Source organism: Vigna unguiculata, chromosome 4 (assembly GCF_037176805.1).
Source record: "Vigna unguiculata cultivar grain cowpea cultivar isolate G323 ecotype 2 chromosome 4, ASM3717680v1, whole genome shotgun sequence".
NCBI classification, from domain to species: domain Eukaryota; kingdom Viridiplantae; phylum Streptophyta; class Magnoliopsida; order Fabales; family Fabaceae; genus Vigna; species Vigna unguiculata.
Window position 1 is genome coordinate 31,189,716 of NC_140795.1, and position 27,063 is coordinate 31,216,778.

The window sequence follows — 27,063 nt, forward strand, 5'->3', positions numbered from 1 at the left end:
AACATGTATATATAAGTTGTAATTAAGCTTAATTACTAATTTGATATTAAATTAGAGAGGACAAAATTGAATCATTCTAAAAAATTGGGGGACTAAATTGAATCAAAATTGTAAATAAATGAACTAAATTGAAAACCACCAATGTTAGCTTGACACGTGGCACAATCATGACCTGCCACGTGGCACTATATTTTTTAAAAAATTAAAAAATCTCAAATTGACATGTGTCATAACCATAAAATGACACGTGACCGTTTAATTATTCTTTTTAAAAAATTAAAAAATTAAAAAAAAAATTAAAAAAATTTGAAAATTTCACAAAATAACACGTGGTATATACGAAGACGGTGTTAACATAGACTTAATGGCAGAGATCAAATTGAACCTTCTTCAAACATTAGAAGACCAAATTAAACAAAAAAGTAATAAGAAGACTAAAATGAACCAATTAGGAAACAAAAATGATAATTAAATCTTTAAAAGTTTAATGTCACTTGTTCAAGTAACTCACTGCCTTCTTTAAAAAGAGAAAAAATAAATTAAATAAAAAAATGTAAGTTATTAGTTATTACGTGAAAAGATACTTTAGTTTCGCAATACTAAGCCAGCTGTCCTTCACTCCTCATAAATATATCCGTTGGAAACACGAAAAGGTTCGACTTCAGACCCGACCCAATCCATACCCGAAAACAATGATTAAATCAGCAAACAAAAGCCACGTCTGCTCTGTTCCCATTCAGCAGAAACAGAAAACTGAGTGTGAGGTCAGAGAGTGAGGGAGTGAAAATGAGACACGGCGGAGGAAAGAGGAGGCGCGTGGCGCCGAAACCATTCGTCGTTTTGTGTGCACTGGTGACTGGTTTGTTAGGACTGTTGGTGCTCGCGTTCAGGCCCTTGGAAGATGCCCCTAGCACTCTCGTGCCTTTCGCGAGAGCTTCGGAGTTCAACGGTTCTTCTTCCGACGGAGGGACGAGCGTGGAAGGCGTGGTGGCGTTTCAGCGCGTGGCAGAGAAGGGGTGCAAGACGGTGGAGGAAATGGGGGAGGATTTCGGAAGAGGAGTTGGGAAGGAGTCTCTGAGAGTGAGAAAGATTATCGAGAATCATTTTGTTGCCAATGGTTCTTTCTGCACTCTTCACACATCCTTCGCTTTCTGCTCAGCTAAATTTTTATTATTTTAATGCTATAGCAACTTATTCTCAAATTAAAAAAAATACAGTTCTGACAATGTTATATGATTTTAAATTTAACTAGAACTAACGTTTTAATATCTCCCTTTCTCTCTATATATATTACTTATTTACACGTTCTCTTTAATTTTGAATATGTCACTTTTGAGGCTAAAGCTCTTTTTTATTATTATTTTGCTAAATATGTATTTTCCATCAATTTTTTTAGTTTTAGTTGGGCACCGACTAAACTAGCCGTGTTAATTTAACCTCATTAATTTTGGTTGTGGTAGTTACAAACTAATTAGATTTCCATCAATTTAGATGAACTTTGCTTAGGTGATATTACACTGACATAGCCAAGTTTGTTATGTGTCGTTTAGTTGACAAGTTAGTATAAGAATAGGAAAAATGCACCAACTTATAATATTATTAGTAATATTATCACTGTTGTAAAATTATTATTATTATTATTATTATTTTCATCTTTCAATTCAATACGTCAGGAGGTCAAAAAATTTAGAAAGGATTTTGTTCCATTAGAATAACAAAATATTTATTACACTAAAAAGTTTGTATAAATTAGCGCTGGACGTATATCTGGCGCATAGGATTAACTTAAATAATAGTAATAATAATAATCATCATAATAATAGTAATAAATAATATATATTTGATTTTGATATTAGGTGTCAAATTTTGCTCAAAAAGATGGATTCGAATCTTCTGTGTCTCTTATATGGTACAAATTCTCTGTAGGAAAGTTAGCCACAGCATGTTTTGGATATTCTCTGTTGAAATAGGATCTATGATTTAAGATATGTATAGTACTACAGAGAAAACTGTGAATTAGAATGCATGCAATGTAACACGTATATGAAGTTTGATAGGTGCTTTTTCCTTGCGAAATATAGGAAATTATTTAAGAGATGTTATGGGAGCATTGGCGTCTGGGGATTGAGCAACAATACTATTTTGAGATAAATGTTTAATGGTTTTTAGAAAGTAAGTTTAGGCCTAACTCAACCTTACATCTATGAGGGAAGATTTGCATTCTAATGTGATTTTTCTTAATTCTAGGAATTAGACGCAACTCGAAGAACATATATGGAAATTGGAAACCCTATAGGAGAAAAGGTTCAGAAAGATTAATCAAGAGTGTCTACGAGAAAAGATAAATGAATGTCTTTGGCCAATTACTTGCCATTCCAAAACTGAATCAAACAATTTCCCTAAGAAGATGGGAATATCTAACTAACTCAAACTGAATCAGCTAGCAGCTGTTGCTGAATTACATCATTCTTCCATCTTATTTCATATCAATGCCCCTTCTGGTCAACAACCTTGTCCTTAAGGATTGAATGTAGGATATTTCTTCTTCAAGTCACAGTTCAAGTGGCTTCGTCCGGAAATTGGTACTTCCGTTTAACTAGAACTTTAGTTATTGCTACTCCCTTTCTTATACTGTTATCCTATCCAGAATTTCTTCAGCCTCCTTTTCTGCAAAGGCATCTTCAGCTTGATATGGCAGATTGGTAAAAATTACTGCTTCTCCAACGTGCTTCTTGAGCTGTAAAATGTGGAAGACATTGTAAAGTTTGGAGGCATAGGAAGATCCAACTTATAAACTACCAGTTTTCCTTTCCTTCTTAGCTCACCATTCTGCCACATGTAATGTTTATGTGAAACCAAATTGCTTTGCATTTCATTGATCAAATTCTGCAAGCTAGGACTGATGAATGCTATCCACTAAGATTGCAGTTGCTGAGTAATCAATCTACTGCATTCAACAGGGCCCACTTTGGACAAGGCATCTGCTACTACATTTTCTTGACCCTTCCTATACTCAATTGAGAAGTCAAACTCCATAAGCTTAACTAACTACTTCTGCTGGAAAGTTGTAGTCAGTCTTTGATCCAAAATATATTTGGTGTAAAATATCGATTCAGAAGGTACTGTCTCTAACTTTGCACTATAAAATCCACAATTAACTATCAGATAAAAGAGGGTAAAAAGAAACAGCTTTTCTGTATTGTGAAAAGGTGAGAAGGTAAAGTGCTTTTACAAAGAAAACAAGGACCTAAATAGCTTATGATACAGAGGCTACAGAAAACAACAGAAAAAAGAAACTAAAAGAAACAGAACGGAACTAAACTAAACAGCCTAACAAACCAGCCTAACTAATATTAACAACTCCTCATATGTGGATAGAGACTATTGTTGTAGATTCAAGATCTTATTGATGTAAGGAATAAGGTGGAAATCTTGCATGAGTAAGTACTGCTCCAATTCCACCACCTGAAGCATCAACTTCCACTACAAAGACTTTGGAGAAGTCTAGAAGTGCTAAGACATGAGTGTTACTCAACAAGTCTTTGAGCTTCTGAAATGCTAATTTGGCATCCTGGGTCCCCATAAAATTGTCCTTTTTCAACATATCATTTAGAGATTTAGCTATAGCTCCATATCCCTTTACAACCTTTATGTAATATCCCGCTAAAGCTAGGATGACGTAAAGGCCATTTAACCATAATTTCAACTTTAATAGGGTCAGTGACCACTCCTTCATTTAAGACGAAATAATCCAAATATTCCACTCTATTCACAACAAAATATCATTTGGATCTTCTAACAAACAAGCAGTTATCCCTTAGAGTTACAAGGACCAATTTAAGGTGATTCAGATGTTGCAAGTTCTTACTGTAGATGAGAATGTCATAAAGAAAGACTATTCAAAACTTTCTTAAAGACGGTTGGAATGTTGTTCTTAGAATAGGTATTAAATATAGGTAGTTAAAAGTTGTGATGGAAATATGCCTTGTGCTGTGACTATGAGCTGTTTACTTATTAGTATTAAATATCTAGATATTCTTGGATGTAATTTTCTTCCACAAATAATCAATCTCTTAAGCCCACTGTCAGTCCTTCGACGCCAGCCACCAGCCACTATCATTGAGTAAGAGAGTGTTTACAAGAATATGATCAAGATACATGAATGAATGCTAATAAACTAATGCTGTTTATAGTTAACCTCCAAAACTGAACCTAACAATTTGCATAAGAAAAAGGGAATATCTAACTAACTTAAACCAAATCTAACTAATTCAGTTCAACAACTGGGAACTGTTACTGAATTACATTATTGTTCCAACTTATTTCATATCACACTTGTATACTATAAGTTTGTCATATCTCTAGATGATATAACATCTCCAGCAACAGTTAATACAGTCAAAGTTTTGTGCTTCTTTGTAGTATGCTAGTTATCATTTATATACATTTATTTTACAGTCAAGATTATTTCTCTATACTTACTGCACCTTCTAGTCTTCTGAAAAATTTTACTAGTTGTGATTCTCTGAGTGTAATCAGTTAGATGAAATATATAACATACATACACTCCATGCACTTCTGTGGAGGATGGTGCTATCGTGTTCAATTAGAAGATGTTTTTTCATTTTGTTTCAGGTGCTTCAAGAGTCAGGGATTTTCCCCCAGAGCAGTTCTGTAGACATGGCTTTGTTCTTGGGAAGACAGCTGAGGCAGGGTTTGGGAACGAAATGTACAAGGTCTTAACTGCTGCAGCACTTAGTGTAATGTTAAACCGCTCCTTGATCATCGGTCAGACCAGGCATATTAGTTCTTTCTCAAGCCTTTCTTATTTTCTTTTTCAAAGAAACTCTGATATTTGAAAACTAATGCCATTGTGACATTGATATATTTGTGAAACTGCTCTGTTGCAAATAATAGCATATTTGAATCAACTAATGATGATTGTTGTTAAAATTGGTCAGGACAGTGAACCAGTAATTCGAGTAATCATTATAAGTTGGTTGGTTGGTTGGCTGAACAAGATAACATGATAAAAATATTCCACAGCTTCAACATGAAAGATTGAAGAAAATTTGAAATGAGAAAAGATAATGTGCTTTATTTAAAGAAAGAAAAGAACTGGCATTTAAAACAGTATTTAAAAGTGGTCTGACTATAATTTTGATTATCAGACAGAATCCCAACTTGCTAGAGCACACTGTTACAAATATTGTAATAAAACAAGGCTCTGTCCTTCGTTATCTGATTGATACCTTGTTGCTACATTTCAGAGGAAAATATCCTTTTGGAGACTACATTTCTTATTCCAACTTTACTTTTACGGTGAAAGAAATTAAGCATTTGTGGAGACAGAAAGGTTGTGAAAGCAAATATGGGAGGGAACTGGTTATGAGAATTGATGATTTTAATAAACCATTGGAAACAAATGTTCTCTGTAGCAACTGGAAGAAATGGAAGCAACCCATCATATGGTAAGGTGAAAAAAGTTTGTTAATATATTAGTCTCACAAGCATCATAAATGACCATAAACTTTATGTTTTAGGTTTCAAGGCACTACTGATTCTGTGGCGGCACAGTTTTTCTTAAAAAATATATACTCTCAGATGAGGATTGCTGCTTTCAATTTGTTTGGTGACCCACAAGTTCTTGGTTTACGACCGAATGTTTTTGGGGAGCTCATGAGGGTTCTCATATCCCCTTCAGAAGATGTTGAAGCAGCTGTAAATTGGGTTATTGGTGGTGGGGAGAATCCTGACATCTCATTGCATATGCGGATGCTTATGAATAGGTATTGGAAGTATGCGTTAATTTCATGGAGTGGGAATAATCATGCTTGATTGATGAATTAATTGAATAAGTTTCTGATATCAACCTTAAGATAGTTTTACTTTTTACTACTTTTGGAAAGTTAAATTTATATATCTTGACAGAATGCTATGAGGGGCCAAAGAGTATTGCCAATTCAATTCAGTATCACGTTATCGGTTTTACTTCCATTCTTCTGCCATCTATTTACTTGGCTTTCATCCATTTCTCTAATCCCTAATTAGATAAATATTTTACTCCAAAGATGTCAAATAATTTAGCCTCCCCAATAGCATAAAAGCATTTTCTTTAGCAATGGTCAACCTTCATATTTGGTAAGGGTTTAAATGAAATTCATTTTTTGGCATCCCCTTTTCAGGTCTGCAAGAGCTGTGCAGGCAGTGTTGCGTTGCCTGAAAAAAGCCATACAAAGTCAGCATCTAATGTCATCAAGACCAAAGGTTGTATTGGTGTCAGATACACCTGCTGTTGTTAAAAATATCATGTCTATGTCTAACATAAGTGAATTTGCAGAGGTAAACTATTCTGGTCCTGATTGCTAAACTGCATGCAAATACTGTCTTTAATGTGCAGATAGAAATATTATTAATTTATTACTTTTTAACGACGACATTATTGCGTTATATGAAGTACTGTCTACATGATATTCTCAATATTGCCAATCTTTCTTTAATGCTTTATTGTTTCATTATTCAACCATTTGTTTAATATACGGTGGTTCATGATCCAATAAACTTATAAATGCTGTAAAATTTGTGAATCTCTAATTCTTGTCCATATCTACTTGCCCCCAGGTTCTTCATTTTGATTATGACCAATTCAGAGGAAGTATGTCTAAAGGTATGCGCATTTCAGATTTTAGAAGGAAGGATTGGGGTTCAGCGCCAAGGTGGGTTGCGTTTGTCGATTTTTTTCTTGCTTCTCGTGCAAAATTTGCTGCCATTTCTGGAGCTCACCGGCGTGTTGGCACTACGTATGCTCAATTAATTGCTGCACTGGCAGCTGCATACAATCTAGGTATTTCTTGCTATTCACTCTTATTCTTGTAAGTCAAGGTTGCATGAGGTTCAATCCAATGATATTTGAGACTTAGGAAAACAACTTTAAAAGAAATGTTTGTTACCTTAAGCGAGAGAGGTGTCAGCCAATAGTTTCACATAATTTAGTAGTGTAGACCTAGGGAAGTTTAAATACCCTTCCACTTTCGATCCTTCGAGCCGTTTTCTAAGAACAAAAGAGTGGCGGACTCCCCAAAGTGTGGACAATACTTGGAATGTAGTGATCGATCCTAAATAGGATTATTATGTTAGGCCTTTTTGCCAAAGTGTAATTGTTTTTCGTAAAACTAAACAAAAATAATTTTTGTTTGTTAGTCTAAAACTTGATCTTTTATGAGCCTTACCTTTGGATTGACCCTACATGTGAGCACAAAATTTGTTGAAACATGCAGCTGAAACCTGAAATTTGTTTACTCTTCAGGGGACAAGTCTGGTTCAAGGTTTTTATTCTTTAGCAGTTTCCAGAGTAATTTGTTAAGGGATGGCCTGAAGCATCAGGTTGGTTGGGGCCATGTGTGGAACAGATATGGTGGTCCATTGAGTTGTCGCAACCAGGCCAATCAATGTGCCTTCACACCAGTTCTGCCCTCTGCTTGGTGGGACGGTCTTTGGCAGTCTCCAATTCCAAGGGATATTAACCGTCTTGCTTCTTATGGCATCCGATTATCTGGTCTTGGCAATGTTGATAACGATTCCCTTAAAAGTCAATGTAAGAAAAGGAAACATGTCGTACGAACCATTACCTTCAAATTGTAGAGTTTGGATGTCACAATTATATGTACTCTTAGTTGGATAACCACAAAATGATCAAGATTAATGTTTTAGTTATATATTTAACGTATGTGCGACTTTACTTCTCATTCAAGGCAGAGACCCTTGTTTACTATTTTGGATGGGACACCTTCCTGCACCTCCATATTTTCCTCCTGCACCACTTACTCTTCAAAATCCCAATTTTATTCTCTAGTAATTTTGAGTTTCAGAATACATAGTTCGAAAAACAAAATTGTATTATGGATTATATATTTTGAAATACAAAAAATGGATTTTAAATTACACAATCTAGAATAAAATTTATATAATAAATTATATAATTGAGAATAAAAAATAAAAAATAAATTTTGAATTATGCATTTTAAAATGTTTTTTTATTTTGCATTTCAAAATGAAAAATGAAAAATATTTCAAATTGTATAATTCAATATATATTTTTTATTTTTTATTCTCAAATGTACAATCATATACAGATTTTATATTCTGATTGTATAATATAAAATAAAAAATAAAAAATACATTTTAAATTGTATAATATTCTGGATTGTATAATATAAAAAATATAAATGCATGTTCACTGACAAATTTAAATGTTCAACAATAGTATTAGTTTTAAATGCATGTTCTCTCAATCAATATGAATGTCCTTTCAAGAAATCCTAAAACATCTCATCGAAACCAAAAAATGTCTTAAGTTCTAAGTATTACAATTTTCGACCGAGTGTTGTATTATTATATTTCATGGATGTATTCTTTATTGACACAATATAATCAATTATAAATATCAATGTATTATTATAGTTGTAAGCAACAAATCTATTTTGGGGCACTTATTCATTGTCAATATTGTTGACATGTGAAGCCAAGGTGGTTTACTTCTTGAAGATTTGATGAAGACTTAATGAAGCTCTTTTGAACTATCTTGAAGCCATTACCATTGAAATGAAGCCTACATTGATGAAGGAAAGGAGATTTGATGATATCCATGGTGATCAAGGCTGGAACGTGTGCTCTCTATGTAGTTACATTATTATGAAAGTGTATTTGTAGTTTGTAATTCATGTTGTAGACCTTATAACATTAATTAGATGTAGTTTGGTCTTTATTGTGTTTTTAATCTATTGAATGGTTTTTCAACAGGTTAAAATTTCTCTTTTAGTCTGTTGAATGAATTTTCAACAGGTTAAAAGGTTGGTTGCAGTAGTCTTAAACTGCAACAAATTCAATCAATTGATTTAGTTTTTAATCGACTGATTTCACTTAAGTCAAGTGAAATCAATCGATTGATTTGAAAATCAACCTGTTGAATTTCGTAACAGTTTGACTATAAAAGCTGTGATTTTTGAAAGAGAGGTCTGTTGTTCATTTTAGAGCACGATTTTGTTCTGGAAACTTGTGGAAACTCTCTCCTTCGTGATCATACGTTGTGCAGCTGTTGAAGATTGATCTTGGATCAATTCTTGGAGCTTTTGGCTTGGTTTGAAGCTTGGAGAAAGTGGTTTGTGGTAGGCTAGGCTGTGCTACCACTAAGGTTTGATCTTTCTCAAGCTTTATGTGTGTGCTTGATGGTTTTCCAGGTCTGCAAGAGGGTTTTTGCTATGCTGGTGTGATTCTTGTGTGATTTAAGAGTCTTTTGTGGTGTTTTTGCATATTTTGGAAGTGTAAGGGTGAATACTTTGTAAAACTTTTGAAATAGTGCAAAGTCAAGCTAAGGTTGCCTTGACAAACTGGATGTAGCTCAAGTTTGAGTGAACCAGTATAAAAATCTTGTGGTGTCCTCTCTTCTCTAATCTTTCTCTCTTGTATTTTCATTTTAAAGTTTCAAGAACTTGTGCTTTAATAATCTTTTTCATGTTCTTGCATGTTTCTATGGCATTTGTAGCATTGAGCATGTTTGTATAATCATTTGGAACTGGTCTTGATCATTCTTGAGCATTGTTTCTGGTTTAAAATTCAAATTCACATTTCTGCATTTTTCCCAGTATTTCAGTTGACTGTTTTCATGTTTCAATCGGTTGATTATACCAGAACATAATCTGTTTAGTAAAATCAATCGATTAACTTTGTTTTTGATCGATTGAAAGTGTACAATTCAGTACTGTTTGCATCCTAACTTGGTGATCTATTTGATTCAATTAAAGGTGGTTTTTAACTTGCAAAGATAGCTTAAATATTTAATAAGTCAATTCAACCCCCCCTTCTTGGCTTTTCAACCATTTCCAAACTAACAAATATTGTGATAGTATCATTATTATGCATCATAGTAATGTCAATTAATGACTAATTTCATAGTAGTCATTATATTTATTTTTTATCTAAAGTCATTACTAAATATTACTTCAAAACAGATAGCACTAATTTCATAATTTAACAATATTGTTACTTGTAAAAAATGAAAAGATATAAAATATAATAATAACAATCACGTTATATTAGCATTCTTCGAAATTTTCTTCTACAATTTTGCACACCCAAAACTATTAGGTGATTAAGAACATTCATAATTAGAATTTCTCAAAACAGGACCAGGAATGAGTTACTATAGAAATTACAATATGGTTCAAAAAGATAAAAAGGTTATCAAAAACATTTAAACAGATTTTTCCTGGCCACATTAATACATTTATAATTTCTCCTTTTTGATACTCTTGATTGGCTTTGTAGTCTTTGTAGCTGATAACTGAGCTAAAAGAATGTCTTCTAGAAAATCGAACTCCATGATACTTGATGGAATGTCTTGAACATCATCAATGGTAGCACAAACATCTTTAGTAGGCGTCATACAGAAAACTATATCAGGTTCATCATCAGCGGTGAAGAAAGGCACATCTGCAATGATGAACATCAATCATGTTACAGATTCAAGGCATCAGTTATATTACTATGCTAACTGAACTAAAATTATACTTACCAATGAACTATCAGTATTAGCTTTTAAGTCACATGCAACATTACCAATACATTAAGCAAGTTCAATTACCAATACATATAATTAATTTCAAACATTGTATAACAATTTATCTCACAACCAGTATGGCCATATTTGAAATACTTACTAAAGAAGTCCCGCTAGAAGTTGGTACATAAGAAACACTGGCATTGCTACATTTACCAATAACCATTGCTTGCATAATTGATTTGCAATTAAAATTTAAAAACACAAACTATGACTGTTCTCATTAAGAAACAAAATTAAATTGAACTATACTTACTGAGGAATTGCAAATATCAGGAAACATGTCAGATGGACAACTAACCATACATTCACCAACTTGGCTTGCCTGCAAAGTGTTATAAACAAAATCAATTAATAATAAAATTATGATTCATATTTCAGGTTATGACTACAAAAAATTGCATTACTACCTTCTCTTGTCCAAGTAGTGCTTTAACGTGATCAATAATTTCCACATCAGTAGAAACTCTCATAATTGAGGCAGGTCGGTTCTTTTCTTGTAGCTTAACCTTAAAAGCCTAAGTACATCCTAAAATAACATCTAGATCCTATGGGAAACACTTAGGATCGTCTTCACCATGCTAATATAAACCAAGTACAACGAAATAAATTATTACTAAGTTGTTTACAAAAATGTTTTTATGTAAAATAAGTTAAGTTCTAAAACTTCATCATTTCTTCTACCTTGATCATTTTCTTTCTCAAATCAGCAGCATATACACCAATTAAATTCTTGCAATCTTGGTCCCAAAGCATGAAATTGGCCACCTTTTTCCCATCAGTGACTTGAATTTCGAGCTTGTATCTACAAAAGATATTTATATTAGAATTAACACTTTGACATAAGGCATATAATATAAATTTAACATTTACTAACCGAATTCTTGGAGAATCGTTAAAAGCATCACAACTAAGACACTTAAAAGAACCAACTTCATGAGTTCTTTTCATACATACGTTACACACCAAATAATTCCATCCATCATTTCCTAAGTTAAATTTAAATGTACGTGCAACAGTTACACAGGAAATCTCCTATATCAACACAAAAAAGGTCAATAATATGATGAACAATTAGAAAATGGACTTAAAAGAAATTTACAAACATGAGAACTACCTCTAGTACAGTGATAATCTCTGAAACACTTTTAACAACAGTTTTATACATAAACCTATCAACATGACTAATCTGCGAAGAGCCACTATATTGACTTCCCTCCTTAAAAGTTTCACTACGAGAGGTTCTATATAGTACACAATAGTTAGTGTTTATGAAAACAACTTTTAATGAATAATAGATGGCTAACATATAAACATACTCTGCAAATTGCTTCTTAAAATCAATCAGCTCAGGTATGTCATCGCCCATTATCAGTTTCGAACCATTCCAAGAATTAGACAGTGACATTGGCCAAGGACCTATACAAATTAATTAAATTAGATGAAATAATAATGATAATCTAAATATAGTAATGACATTATTCATACCTGATGCAGCCTTTATCTTGGCCTGAGTAAGAATAATAACAAGATTAGATGTTTGACTACGTGTCCTCCAATAACTCAATAATTTCTCACAATATGAATTCTACAATGTGCAACAGATTATAGCACCATTGCATTAATGACATAACAACACCACATTACAAAATAGTTATCAAATAATTAAAACACTACTGTAAATATAAAAGACCATACATAACGAAAACAACCTCAAATCTTTAAGGTCAAACACAACATTTTTCGAATGGGCTTTCTCCTCTACATTTCCACCACACCAATGACATCTAACATGCAAAAAATGAAAAAAATCAACAAAAAAACTAAATATAGGACACATACATTAGGATACAACAATAAACTTACCAACCAACAAATCAACACAATACTTTCCATCAATGATATCCTTTATAGTTTTGAACTTCCAAAGCTTTCTAGGTATGCTTGCAGTGGGCTGTGGTCATATAGACGTTGCTCCTATAAACAACATCTTAAATGGATGCTTACAAACTCTATATTGAGCTTTGTTCTTCAACACTCATATCTTCCTTCTTAATCATTGCAACAATAACATCACCCTGAATAACAAATTAACACATATATGGTTAAGTATAGTTGTCATCTTATAAAATAAAATATAGAACATGCTAAAATATGGTACTTTACATTACCTTTTGATCCATCATAACCATTTCCATACTTTGTTTGGAATCCCATGACTCAACATACCACAAATCTATGATTCTGACAGCAAGTTTCAACATTTTTCTTCTTCCATCAATATCCTTGATCATATCAATTTTTTTTGCCATCTAATACATGACAATAAATTAGGTGTTAAGTTTCAACCAACGACACAACGACTTCAAATAAATAAATGAAAAATAAACGAAACACAAAATCAAGGTACAAATCATCTTCAACAAAATAACAACAAAATAAAGCGCAAAAAAAAAACTTTCATCAAAAAATAATGTGCATACAACTGAAGAAGACTTTGAATAAGTTTTAAACAAAAGGAACACAATAATGAACAAATAAAAATCCTACAAAAAACATAAAAACTTCTTTTGAACAAAAAAATCAGAACGTCTTCTAAAAACGCTGAACAAATAATATCTGAAACAAAAGGAAACTTCTATAAACGTCTTTTAAAAGATACTACAGCACGATGACGAAGAAGAAAAACCATGGATAAAGAAGAAAGATGCATGAAGAACAATAAACAGTAAATAGAAAATATTTAACTTTTAATAAAAAAAAAATAAAGGATCAACAACAACGTTCAACAGAGAAAAAGTAGTTAAGAAGTTAAGAAAATGAACTTACGGAGAATAAGAAAGGAATGAAGAAGGAGAAATAGAGAAGAAGGAGGAACGGAGAATAAAGTTACCTGGAGAAGAAGGACGCAACTAACTTGGCTTGGAGAAGAAGGATTTTGAAATCTGACAGCAAATGTCTATTAAACCATTTAACACACTACACCGCGAAAACACTACAACAGGAAAATGACCAAAATACCATTACTCTAGCACACGTGTCAATGAAGGAGAATGTCTACTTCAATAACTTCATTATCCTAACATTTTCTTAGATATATAGTAGATATCATCAATAGTAATCAAGCTGAGTAATTGTCAGCAACTCGACAATCCGTAAATTTCATAATACTCCCCTTGGATGTCTATTGATCAAAGAACGTGCCTCGTTAAAACCTTACTAGAAAAAAACATTTGGTACAAAAACCTAGTCAATGAAAAAGAGTACATTGTTCTTAAGTATTTGATATAATATTCTTCTATTTCTCTCCCTCATGTAAACTTTCATCTTTAAGATATCGGAGCACAATCTTGTGAACTAATTGCTCCAAAGTTCTCTTTAGTAAAGACTTTGTAAATAGATCTTTAATATATTTTTCTTTCAATTGAGCAATACATGCATTGTTGTGTTCATATATGGTTGTTGATTTCCTTTTTTCTCATGTAATGCTAAAAGTTACATGATTTGACGATGTTGCTATTATAGTTTATTTCACAGAATGTCATGAAATAATTGTGTCACCACATGTGAAGAAATATCTTGTTTGTGATCAATCATTGTGAGGATAAGATAAATAACCTGCATCTACATAACTCATTTGATTGTGAATCATTTGGATAAAATAAGCCTATATTCAAAGTACCCTTAAGGTAACAAAATATATGTTTTACACTAATTCAATGTTTTCTTATAGGTGAAAAATTATATCTTGCTTAACAAATTTATAGCAAATACTATATCAAGTTGAGAATAATAAGCAAAATATATTAGTGCTCTTATAACATTAAAATATGGTATTTCTTGATCAAGAAGTTCTTCATCATTGTGAGGTCTAAAATGACATTTATCAACATCTAACAACCTCACAATTGAAGTACAAAAATGATATAACTTTTCCATATAGAATTTTTTAAGCACATTCATTATATAAACCTTTTGATGTACAAAAACACTTGTATCTGAATACTCAATTTGTAATCTCAAACAAAACTTTGTACTTCCAAGGTCTTTCATCTCAAATTCTTTCTTTAAGCAATCAATTGCCTTTATGAACTCATTAGGAGTTCCAACGATGTTTGTATATGCATAAACAAAAATTATGACAAATTCCTTTATGATATTTTCATTAAATACAAGGATAAATACCTTTCTCTTAACAAGTACTTACAAAGACATTTATATCAAGTACGTCTTGATTGCTTTAATCCATAAAAGGGATTTGTTCAATTTTATTGAATAATCCACTTTAGAAAATTTGAATTATTGGGTAAATTAAACCCTTCAGGGATTTTTATATAATTATCATTCTTTATAATATTGTTTTACGCAAAAATCCATTTGTACTCAATGAGTTTTACACCTTCAGGTATGCGGACTACAAGTCTAAAAAACCTTTTGTTTAACAAGTAAATCTAATTTTGCTTTTATTTCATCTTTCCATTTGACCAATCATTTTTTTGTCGACAATCTTGATCCTCGTTGTGACTCATAACATTTATCATTATATTATATGGTAAAGCATCGTTAACGTTGACTTCATTTTAGTTCCATATTATCTTATTCATGACATAATTTAGTGAGATCTCATCATTTTCAACAATTTCAGGTACTTGGAGTTCTTCTGGAACCAAATTATTAATTTTGCCAAATGAATCTTTTGTGATTTACACCTCCTCGATTAGGTCATCTTGTCTTTTTTACCTCATTTTCTCATTCAAGGATTTTTATCTTTGGAACTAATAGGCTTACCACGCTTCAATCGTGTTTTGAATTAATATCAATTCTATTTGGCGCATTAGCAGTTGGTATATGCGATTTAATTACCCTATTTCTATCATAAAAACATATGATAATTGATTGACTAAGTTGTAAATGAATTATCATTTGAACTTTGAGTTCACATTCTTTTGTACAAGGATCAAGAGAGACAATGATAATTCATTCCAACTAATATCCTTTTCCAATTATTTTCTTTCTCCCCCAAATGTTGGAAAAACTCATTCATAAAAAATGATAGTTGACAAATCAAACTGTAAATATGTCTCCTCTTCACAGATCAAGATATTTTATTATTGATTTGAGAATCATATTCAACATATATTCTAAGTCTCTAAAGACTCATCATAGTCCCTTTTGGTGGGGAAATTCAATCATATACACAAATTCTTAAATGAGAAAGTTAGGTTACTAACCAAAAACCAACTACATGATAGAGTAATTATGATAACTTGTTGGCTTGATGCGAATCAATATTGTAGCATGTAAAATGGTATATCTCCAAGTAGTCATTGGAAGATTAACTCTCATAAGTAATAGTCTTGCAACCAACTTTAGATGTTCTATTTATAATTCTACAAGTCCATTTTGAGCATCAAGATATGTTTTATTGGATGTTGAACTTCAATTCCAATTGACATACAATACTCATGAAAAGCATAAGATGTAAATACACCAGCATTATCAAGACAAATTTTCTTAAACGAATAATCTGGCAAGTGATCTCTTAACTTAACTAATTATGCTAATACTTTACAAATGTCTGATTGCAAGTTGATAATAACATACATGTGACCATTTAGTTGATGCATCAATTAAAACCATAAATATCTAAATGATCCACATGATGGGTGCATTGGACCATAAAATCACCTTGTATTCATTTCAAAAGATGAAATTGACTCATTTCTAAAGTTTTCTGATGATGGTCTTATTACCAACTTTCCTTGTAAAAATCTATTACATGAGAAATCATTAGATTGAAGAAGTTTTTGACTCTTAAGTGGGTGTCCACAAGAGTTTTGAACTATTTTTCGCATCGTGATAGATCTAGGATGACCCAACTGATCATGCCAAAAAAGAAATTCATTTTTGATTCATAAACTTTAGGTTTACAATGACATGCATTTCAAATGTACTAATATATGTTTAGTACAAATCATAAGAGAAGATTGATAATTTCTCCAATACACATTTTATTTTTTTATTCAACTCAAGTCCATTGATATAAAGATATTTTATATCTCCTTCATTGTTTGTTTCAATATAATATCTATTTTTAGAACTAATAAGTTTCTATTAGACTTCTTCATAGAAGTGTATTAGCTCTTTTGGAGCCTTCAAAATATTATTTGTGATATAAAAATAATACTAATATAGACTTCTCGAATAACCAAACAAGAGAAAAATAAATTAATAATCTTGAGGGTTTAATTATTACATTACCATAAAAATACAATATATTTAGTCTATCCAATGTAATATCAATATATTAAATTTTAATGAACTTAATAACCTTAACTTGTTGCAGGTACCATAAAAAATTAATCAACTTCGTAAGTCATATATTATCAAATAATATTAAATAAAACTACGTATAAAATATCATCTCTGAAAATCTGTGAACCTTTATATATGTATAGTATAATAAATTATTAGAACCACAAGTCCATACCAAAACCTTACTTCACATTCTTATACACTAAAAAAATATATTTTTGTCTAATACATCATTTAATGCAATCTTAATTCATCCATTACATTTTAATACTAATCAAGTCCAAATTTATTACCTTCCAAAACCTAAATCTCCTGCACCCAAAAAAGCATTATCCCTTTTATTTATTTTTATTTTAAAGTTACTTCATTGCCCCTTGTTATGTTAATTTTCTGCAAAAATTCATATGCATCCTCCAATTCAATTTTAATCAATTAATGCACCATAAATCCAATGTTGTTCTCCATTTAAATGCACAAGTGATGACTTTCTATTCAACATTTAAAAATTTGCAATCAATAAAATTCAACGTTTCTATTTTTATAATGCGACATTATATATATATATATATATATATATATATATATATATATATATATATATATATATATATATATATATATATATATATATATATATATATATATTTCTTCTTTTAGGGATGACTTTCCAATTACCATCCATATTCCCTATGTAATACTAATTCAAGTTTAATAATGTTATTCATGAGACATCCAATATTAGAAAAATATCAATATTATACATTCACACTTTTATAACAATTATCATATAAGATATATATAATAATAAATATTCACTATAAACTAATTTCACATATACATCTCATAACACAAAAGAAAAATTGATTTTTACATATACATAACCAACATCAAACATGCATATTTTATATAGTAATAATGTCATACAAAATTCACCTTAAATTAAATTATAATAAAAATAATTTAATATATAAATTTATATTTTATACTATCACTAGAAACTTCTTCTACCAATTTATAAAAAATACATAATAAACAACAATATCAAAATGCGTGACATTCATATGGCCAAAATCAAAATCATCATCTTTATAAATACAAGGTGTGTTTCTATATTTTTCTCCCTATTTTTTTTGATACTTTGATGTAAGACAAGTACGACCCAAATGGCCTTTACCACCGCAATGATAAATTATATTTTCATATTATTTGTCATTGTTTTCATCTTTTTCTATTACCTTCTTCGCACTATTGTTCCATTTCTGATGACAAAATATCTCTTTGAAATTTTTTTTATGACCATGAAAATATGAATTAGATGTTGTTGCATTCACTTATGGGAACAAAGCATAACAAATTTAGTCTCATGGATATTGCTGCATTCACTTCTAAGAATGAAGCATAACCAATTTATTCTCATGATTTTTCAACAAAAACTCATTGTTTTGTTTAGCCATAGAAGGCATGAAATAATTTGAGAATATTTGTGAAATACTCAAGAAGATGAGTAATTCTTCCTTTTAATATCAATAGTCACAAATCCAAATTTTGTAATGTTTAACTTGTTTAAAATTGACTCGTAAAATATTGATAATAATCAAATTTTATTTAAAAAACTATAAAATTAATATAGACAATAATTATAATATTAATCGTTATCATCATAGTAGTTGTAATAATAATAATAATAATAATAATAATAATAATAATAATAATAATAATAATAATAATAATAATAATAATAAGAATAATAATAATAAGTCAAATATGAAAATTGATCAAGTCAAATAATTTTTATCACATAAAAGAAGAATATAAGACAAAATTGTCAATAAGAAAGGATTAGAAAGAGTCTGGATGGAGGTACCTAGATCACCGTCCTTAAAGAGAAAACGTCTCCACTAACTTAACGTCTCCATTAACTCAGTTGGATAACCTTCGTGCTGATAACATGTTATAAAATAAAGTTAATAAAAGAGAAGAATAAAGAGAGAGAATAAAGCATCAAAGACTACTTTTCTGTGTATCATTATCAAGGGGGAAAAGTCCCCATTTATAGGTAAAAAAGACAACTCAAAGGGTACAACTCAAGGGTTACATACTTAATGTAAATAATGTAAATATCATCAATAGTAATAAAGCTGTAACTGTCAGCAACTCAATGGACAATCCAAAATTTTATAACAAAAATGAATTTTAACCTTGTTTATGTATGTGTAGGAAGAAAATATGGAGGTGTAGGAAGAAGTTCCTTTGGATGTGGAACTTTATTTAAAGAGTGAGAGATAATACTAGACCAAGGACCATTTCTTTATGTACCTCCATAATTTCAACATGCATTTCATGTAAGACCCGTGGAATTTAATTAATTAAATAAATAAATAATTAATAAATGTGGATAGTAGGAGCCTTTATGACATTTAATGTTAATTTATGTGATGTGAAAAAGTACTAGTTCAAGTGGTTGAGAGTATTTGATTGTGTGAAGGGACTTGGGTTCAAGTCCTATGTATGCCATTGATGTGTTATTTAATTTATAATTATTTTTATAATTATGCTTGATCATGTTGAGGAATAATGTAATCATAGAATTATATTAGTCATCACGAAACATGAATTGATTAAATGGTTGTGCATGGAATTTAACATTGGCATGTTTATGGGTTAAAACCTTGGTAGAATCAAATTAAACTTTATTTTTGCCAAAATTTTATTGGGCAAGGCTTCCATTGTGCTTAGAGAACAGAGTGCGAAAATTGAGGGTTTTGTGAGGATTAAGTGCGGCAAGGAGCTATGTTGAGAGAGCCAAAGGAAGATCATTGGTGATCAAGGGGTGAATTCACAATAATTCCAAATTAAGCTAAGGAAAATAGGTTAAGGGTGCAGTAATTTTTATGAATTTTGAGTTTCTAAAAATTTTCCAGAAATCGCCTGGCGGGCTATTCATACCTACCAAGCGACTCATGCTTTTATAGTGGTTTCTGGGTTCCTAAGGGAGGAATTGCCTGGCGGCACATCCCTAGCCGCTAGGCGACACAAGTTGCTTACCCAATTTTCTGGGTTTTGGTTGAATTGCCTGACGGTGATGAACACTCGCCAGGCGATGCTAGCCACTTTTGACTCGATTTTGAGTTTTGACCCGTTCTGGTGATTTTTAATCGGTGGAAAGGGTAGTTAGATCATTAATTGACGAAATAGGAGTGATCAATTATGATTTCATGAGGTGATGAGGGAAAAATTGGATGATCCCGACATAATCTCGTTCTAGGGTTGAACACTTGTAAGTACAATTTAATAATAGTACCCATAAGCGTATGATTAAAGTGCATTGGATAGAAAGTTACGAGACATGTACAAAATGGGGAAATTTGGATTCTCGCTGGTGTAGAGAAGAATTCTGGGTTGCCTAGAACTGGTGTACCGCCTAACGGCAGGCTAGGTGCCGCCAAGCGATAGAGTAGAGAAGGAGTCCCTGTGTGGCTCTGTAGCTATACTGGCAAGGTGGGGCCCTATGGAAGTGAAAATTTTAAGAAAAGTAGGTAGGAATCCTTAGACAAAAACTAAGATTTGTTTAGTTATGAATTGATGGTATGGATTAACTTGGGGTTTAAATTGGAAATTTGATGGAGTTTAATAATAAACATATTGTAGTAGAAGTATGAGTAAATTAGAGTATGTGGGATTAAAAATTTAGGTGTACAAGGGATATAGCCATAAGTTTGAGTACACTGGACATGGCATTAATGATTGGTTGGAGATTTAGGTAATATAGTAGAAAATGTTGGTATACAAGTGGTATGATCGTGGATGACACACTGTGAAACAGGAAGTGTGAACTTGTGAAACCTTTGGGGTTGTGAACTAAGTTGGTAAACCAGAATATATAGAGAAACATAGTTAAGAAACTGATCTTGTGGTCTTGAACCAAATCCATTTGAGTGTAAATAGTATAGATGTGAACCAACTGAATTGGGGTAAAAGTGCTATAGATTTGTAGGTCCAAGTTTGGGGTTGTATGTTGTTCTAAGTGCTTGAAATCTAGTACTTCAAAAGTACTGGTGTGGCGCCAGGTGGGGGTATTGGAACCGCTAGGCGATAGCTAGAAAATAGTGGGGTCCTGGTGCGAGTGGCGCTTGGCGGGAAGGGAGGTCCCGCTAGGCGATAACTGTAGAATCAGTGGGCTTCTGAAGTGCGTGCGCTTGGCAATGTCAACTGTCCCACCCGACGGTGCCTACAAATGTTGGTGGTTCTGAGGCGTTGTGCGCCTGGTGGTACGCGTCCCCCACTAGGCGATTTGGAAGTGGCAACGCCTGGCGCCTCGTGGCATCCCTCGAGTTGAGTTCGGGATGGCGGATGAACACGAGGAACTCTTGAGTTGAGCTCGGGTTGGCGAGTGCGCCAGTGTGAGTGTGCTGGTTGTGGCCAGTACGGATGAGTCCAGATAGATTGCCCTCCTTAGTATTTAGGTGACGAGTTTGGTAGTCTTGGGACGTTATGAATTATGTTCGTATTTGGGAACTCCACCTGGCGTTACAGTGTATGATCTGTAGCATGGTTTCCCACACGTGCTCTATCGATTGTGGCCGATAGGTATGACAACAAGACACCTAGAGGTAATCACTAGAAGATGTAGAACACGGTTAACATGGTTGTGGCCTTGTGGTATGGAATAAAAGGATGAAATTCCTTTGGTGTGATTGTTTGATACATATAAATGTCTTATCCTGTTAGCTTACCCTATTTGCTTGCGTTTGGCGATGATCGTGTACGCGGGGATAACATGGGAGCTTTTATGTTTTACTATTGTGAAATAAATTGTAAACACTCATGAGATATTTTTTATATGATTTCGAGTTTTGAACTTTATGGATTTTAGATTATTTATTGATCTAGTAAAGTTTTAAATTTCTTGTGTTTTTTGGGAAATGATGTTATAATAAACAACCCAAATTTATCATTTTCTTTATTATATTATTTAAACCCGTAATATTCGGTCGGGATGTTACACTTCAAATTATATTATTCAAAATATAAATGTATTCTAAATTGTATAAGAAATGATGTTATAATAAATAACTCGAATTTATCTTTTTCTCTATTATATTATTTAAACCCGTAATATCCGGTCAGGATGTTACACTTCAAATTATATTATTCAAAATATAAATGTATTCTAGATTGTATAATTTTAAATACAATTTTTTTATTTAGAAATACAAAAAAAGTTCTCTTTCAAAATATAAATTTCAGAATACAATTTATATTTGATTATACACTCCAAAATACAAGAATTTATTTGGGGTGCATGAAGAAATTTATGGGGATGTAAAGTAACTTCCCCATACAAGAAGTTATTGGGCTTTTAATCCCTATTGTTTATGTTTTCCTATATGGATGTAATCCTAGCAAAGTAAGGGGTTTCTCCCTGCACCCCCAATAAGTTCTCATGCAATCCAAAAATATTTATAAATGGCTGGTTTTCCCCTAAGTTAAAATAAATTAGGCTTAAATATCTTTTTCGTCCTTATTTTCGTAGTGTTTGTTGCGGATGGTCCTCATTTTGATAGAATGTTTAAAATGGTCATCATTTTTACCGAATGTTTAAAATGCTCTTCATTTTTGCAATTCGTTTTTTATTTGGTCTTTTTCTGTGACGCTGTTTAAAAAAGTAACAAAGCACTTTACATGCGACACTGTTTGTATTACGTTGCATTGGGGTGTGTTACGTGTATTGCACAGATGGCTAATTAATGTTAACTTTTCAATCTGGGGAAATTTTGCAATTAGGGCTTGAGTTGGATTGCAGTCGCGCTCTTCATCGTTGTAGGCGATTTCTTCATCTTCATCTTTCTTGAGCTCGGATTTGCAGAGGAAGCAACTAATACTTGCCATTTCATCGTTGGATTGCAGTCGCGCTCTTCATTTCAATTTTCCCGTTAATTATCATTAACGAGGTAAGTGGGTTTAGGATTTTCTGGGTTGTGTTTGCTCGTGGGTTAGGGTTTTCGTATTTCTATTTTTGGGTTTGTTTGTGCTTGGATTGTTGTGATGTTCTGCAAGATTTCTAAATTACCACACCTGTACAGTACACGTAACACACCCCAATGTAACATAATACAAACAATTCCACCTGTACAGTGCTCCGTTACTGATTTAAACGGCGTCACAGAAAAAGACCAAATAAAACATGAATTGCGAAAATGAGGATCATTTTAAACATTCGGTAAAAATGATGACCATTTTAAACATTCTGTCAAAATGAGGACCATCCGCAACAAACACTACAAAAAATGAGGACGAAAAAGGTATTTAAGCCAATAAATTAACTTTTCTCTCTCTCCTATTTAATTAAAGGGTGACATAGGCACACTTCCAAGTTTCTTAAACCTAGCTCTACGCCGTTTTTCCTTCACTCTCACATATGCAACTTCTCATTTTCTTTCTCCCCACATTCGTGCAAGTTCTCCTTTTTACTTTTCACTTTTGAAACAACAAGCTACTCTCCTTTTAATTTTTACTTGGCTTACATGGTTGTTTGCTTCCACTAACTGTATGTATTTTAAATTCGTGTGTTTGTTAGATCAATCTATGTATGATTTATGAACTGGACGAAAAAGTTGTCTCAGTGGGTACTGAATGTCCAAATCCGGTATGTGTGAAACGTGTATGGTGCTACAAACGCTTTCATCTGGTTCGTTAAATTGACATTTGCAACTTTTTCTTTTGACATTATGAATGTTGATATGCGGTTCATTGAATTGGTTTACGGATGTCAATATTTGGAATTGCGTTTTTTTGAAAATTTTGACATTACAAATGTCAACATCCATTTCTTTGAGTTGGTCTACGGATTTCGACATCCGGAACTGTCTTTTGTCACCATTAACAAGCTCCATGCAACCATTGTTGAACTTTTTTCGCTAGGAACGACTTTTATGTCACCGGATCTAATTTTCTCCAATGTTCCAATGTCCAAATTAGGGGTTACCCTTTGTGTTCTTCCACGATAAAGGAGCTTCCGAACAACATGCAAGGAGAAGCATTGTGGTTAAACAAGTCAACCGGATCTCCAAATCCAGTGTGCTGTTAAAATTTATTTATTTAGAACTAGATCTCGACATTCGGTATTTACTTGAAAAAATTGTTTATATATTTTCATGGATGAGATGTTCTGAATTTGGTGTTTCCTATGTGGAAGATTTAGGGCTGCCTCATGTTTGGGTGGACACAGGGACATAGACAGATAGAATTTGTCTTTCTTTCCTTGCATTAGAACATCTGGACGCGACTTTTCAGAATTTAGTTGCTGCTGAGCTAATAAATATGGAGGTAGATAAAAGATTATATATATATATATATATATATATATATATATATATATATATATATACACTGTTGTATATATAGGTCTCTTGCGAAAGAAAAAATATATTTTAACATTCTTTATTAAATAAGCATCGACAAATTTATTTTAATAATATATTAATGACTTAATTCAAAAATAAAAATAATAATTCGGCTAAAGTGGTGATACAAAAATGAAACTAACAGTGCTACTGAGAAAGGCAAAACACATTGTTTTTTATCATCTTTTGGTTTTGTTAGATGATAATGGTTTGGAAGATATTGGAAAGGAATGGAAATGGTAAGATTTGTATATGCAATGTGCACTTGATATCATGTCTGGAAGGGAGCGAGAGATAGTGGAAAGTAGGTGAGAGGTTTTGTTTGAAAATCTTGAAATGTGATTTCTGATCATACAGTGAGTTAATAAGTGGCAAAGGAGATTGCAATATTGCATCAATGAAGATGTATGGATGAAAAGTTACAAACTAAATTGTTAAAAGGTTACTTCATCTTATGCTTAACCTTTTGCATTTTTTTTTTCTTTTTTATTAATGAGATGGGAATGTTAACAATGTATAAGAACATTCATGATTAGGTAATTAAGCTATATGAAACAAAACTGTGGGAGGACGGGATGTGGAGATCCGAAAACAAATTTAAAAGCACACCGGATGTGAAGATTCGGTTGAAAAAAAATACCGCATGTCGACATCCGGTTCAATGTTTCACAAATGTCAATATCCGTAAATGAATTGGAGGTGTACAAGACAAAAATTATTAAACAAATTATTAAATTTCCATTTTTTTGGATGGATGTCGACATCTGTAATAGGACAAAATAAATAAAAAAAAAAAAAACAAAAAATAAAGTACTGGATATTGACATCTATAAAACAAAATAAGGTACTGATGTCGACATCTATTGGAAAAAAAACTTGGGAGTAAGTGGTTACAAAGGATAAAAATATAGTTACTTTTAATCGAGGGACAAAGTGAGAATTTAATTTTTTTTTTGGTATACAGGAGAAGTGTGTTTTTTAGGGGTTTAGGAGAAGTGTTTGGTGGTGTAGGAAGAAGCCCCCAAAGTAAAGTAGGCCATGATAAGTTTCCTTATTTTAGTTGTCCTTTATCAAGGACGAATGTTAAGAGGTTTTAACTTATATATAATGGTAAATTTTTTTTAATTTTTTTAAAGGTTTAATTATGTCTTTTGGTCTTCATTTTCGGGTCAAATCTTAATTTAGTCCCTCTTTTTCTAACTGTCTCAATTAGGTCCTCAATTTAGTTAAAATGTCTTAAAGTTGTCCTTTCTGTTAAGTTTTTGTAAAAGTCGTTAACTGAACAAGTGACCTAGCATGGTTGGTCAATGCTGAACCAGAAATCAGTGACGTGGCAACAACAAAGAAAGACGATTTAAGAATTAAAAATAAATTGAAATTATGGTTTATAACTGGATTGTAACAATTCCCACCTTGCTGAATTTGAGAACAATCTGACCCATATCATTCTGTTGTTTGACTCTTTGCGTGATCTTTGGTGGGTTTTTCTTACCGTGAGAGGGGAGACACTTCAACATATGCTAAGACGATATCAAACATATTGATTCTTTTCCTTTCTTTACTTGTATGGCTCAAGCGTTGTTTAATAACGTATTGGATAAATTTGTGGGAGCGAATCTGGAAAGCTGAAAGTTGGGTGTTAGAGGAGATTCAAAAAGGAGTAAAAAAAGGTGTTAGAAGAGATTAAAAAAGGAGTAAAAAAAGGTGTTAGAAAAGATTCAAAAAGCTGCCTATAATTTAGAATGTTTGAACTGGCGTGAGAAACATATGTAGATGAAAACAAATGCGTGGTCTTGATTTGAAACAGGTACGAGATCAGTGAGGAGCTTTAGAAGCCCAACTTAGACAAATTATTATAGACAATATTCTGTAGATTTGTTCTTTTAGTAAAGTGCTTTATTCTAGTATATTTTTATAATTGATTATTATCTAAAAAATGATGAATACCCAACCATTTTCACAAAATTTGTATCCCGTAAAACAATTATTTTATTTGTTAAAAATCTATCAATTAATATTTAGTAACACCATATTGTTATCTTAATTACCTTTTAAATGTAACTTCTTTATTAGGAAACTTAATTGTTTTCTTAAATAATAGATCTTTAACATTGTTCTCATGAAAAAAGTGGGATAGCTTATATTAAGGCATGAACTCTGTATAATTGAGTTTGAAATAAAATAAAGAAAGTGTAGAGAAATCAATATTGGAAGTTGGTAGAGAAAGAATGTATGTCACTTAGTGTCCAAGAATAGCTTTATTACAATATCTAAGAATGGCAGGGAAAATAAAAGTGTTGGGAAGAAAAAGATGAAAAAAAGAAAGGTGAATGAGATGAGAATATGTGGTGGAAGATGACATACGCAAGAATGTAAAGATTTTGGAAGTAAGGAACTCACAAGGGAAGAGGAAGAATTGTTTCCTGTCTCCCGTAGAGAGATGTTAAGTAAAACCCACAAAAGGAGAAGTCTAGATGATACAACCAATCCAACAAATGTAGTTTCCCCACAAATCCAACATCATTCACTCCTATAATAACACCCCCAAATACACAAACCATCATCACAGTTCCTGCCACAAATCCTGTCACAATTTCCCCTTCCAATTCTGCTGGAGTGCTTGTGACAGTTCCTTCTACCACACTTTTGTCTTTTCCTCCCACAAATCCAGCCATTACACAGTGCCAAGGAGAAATCCGGCTACAAACCCTAATTTCAATTTATTTTTAA

The 27,063-nt window shown here is 32.1% G+C and overlaps 2 protein-coding genes across 3 annotated transcripts; one reads left to right on the plus strand and one right to left on the minus strand.

The window, feature by feature from the left end:
- Positions 1-695: 695 nt before the first annotated feature.
- Positions 696-7,722, plus strand: LOC114180396 (uncharacterized). Of its 2 annotated transcripts, none has more exons than XM_028066707.2 (7): positions 696-1,117; positions 4,636-4,798; positions 5,271-5,471; positions 5,544-5,789; positions 6,186-6,267; positions 6,622-6,844; positions 7,307-7,722. In XM_028066707.2, exons 1-7 carry the CDS (start codon positions 787-789, stop codon positions 7,639-7,641), a joined length of 1,581 nt encoding a protein of 526 aa, XP_027922508.1. In that variant the 5' UTR covers positions 696-786; the 3' UTR covers positions 7,642-7,722. The 2 variants fall into 2 exon arrangements, with proteins under 2 accessions (XP_027922508.1, XP_027922507.1); XM_028066706.2 differs by having other exon boundaries at positions 704-1,117; positions 6,186-6,342.
- A 2,560-nt stretch (positions 7,723-10,282) lies between these two features.
- LOC114180624 (uncharacterized) lies at positions 10,283-27,008 on the minus strand. Its single transcript, XM_085671981.1, has 11 exons — positions 26,734-27,008; positions 12,309-12,402; positions 12,104-12,203; positions 11,935-12,034; positions 11,733-11,859; positions 11,493-11,650; positions 11,300-11,420; positions 11,026-11,133; positions 10,872-10,940; positions 10,571-10,577; positions 10,283-10,488 (listed from the first exon to the last, which is right to left on the minus strand). Exons 1-11 carry the CDS (start codon positions 27,006-27,008, stop codon positions 10,283-10,285), a joined length of 1,365 nt encoding a protein of 454 aa, XP_085528107.1.
- Between the last annotated feature and the right edge of the window lie 55 nt (positions 27,009-27,063).

Bases quoted from the DNA above. Each gene is read 5' to 3' on its own strand.
- LOC114180396 (XM_028066706.2), top strand. From the start codon at position 787: ATGAGACACGGCGGAGGAAAGAGGAGGCGCGTGGCGCCGAAACCATTC. The intron at 5,790-6,185 runs GTATTGGAAGTA...TCCCCTTTTCAG, and splicing joins ATGCGGATGCTTATGAATAG to GTCTGCAAGAGCTGTGCAGG. The intron at 6,343-6,621 runs GTAAACTATTCT...ACTTGCCCCCAG, and splicing joins ACATAAGTGAATTTGCAGAG to GTTCTTCATTTTGATTATGA.
- LOC114180624 (XM_085671981.1), bottom strand. From the start codon at position 27,008: ATGGCTGGATTTGTGGGAGGAAAAGACAAAAGTGTGGTAGAAGGAACT. The intron at 11,860-11,934 runs GTATGTTTATAT...TGTACTATATAG, and splicing joins TTTAAGAAGCAATTTGCAGA to AACCTCTCGTAGTGAAACTT. The intron at 11,134-11,299 runs GTAGAAGAAATG...GGATGTACTTAG, and splicing joins TGAGAAAGAAAATGATCAAG to GCTTTTAAGGTTAAGCTACA.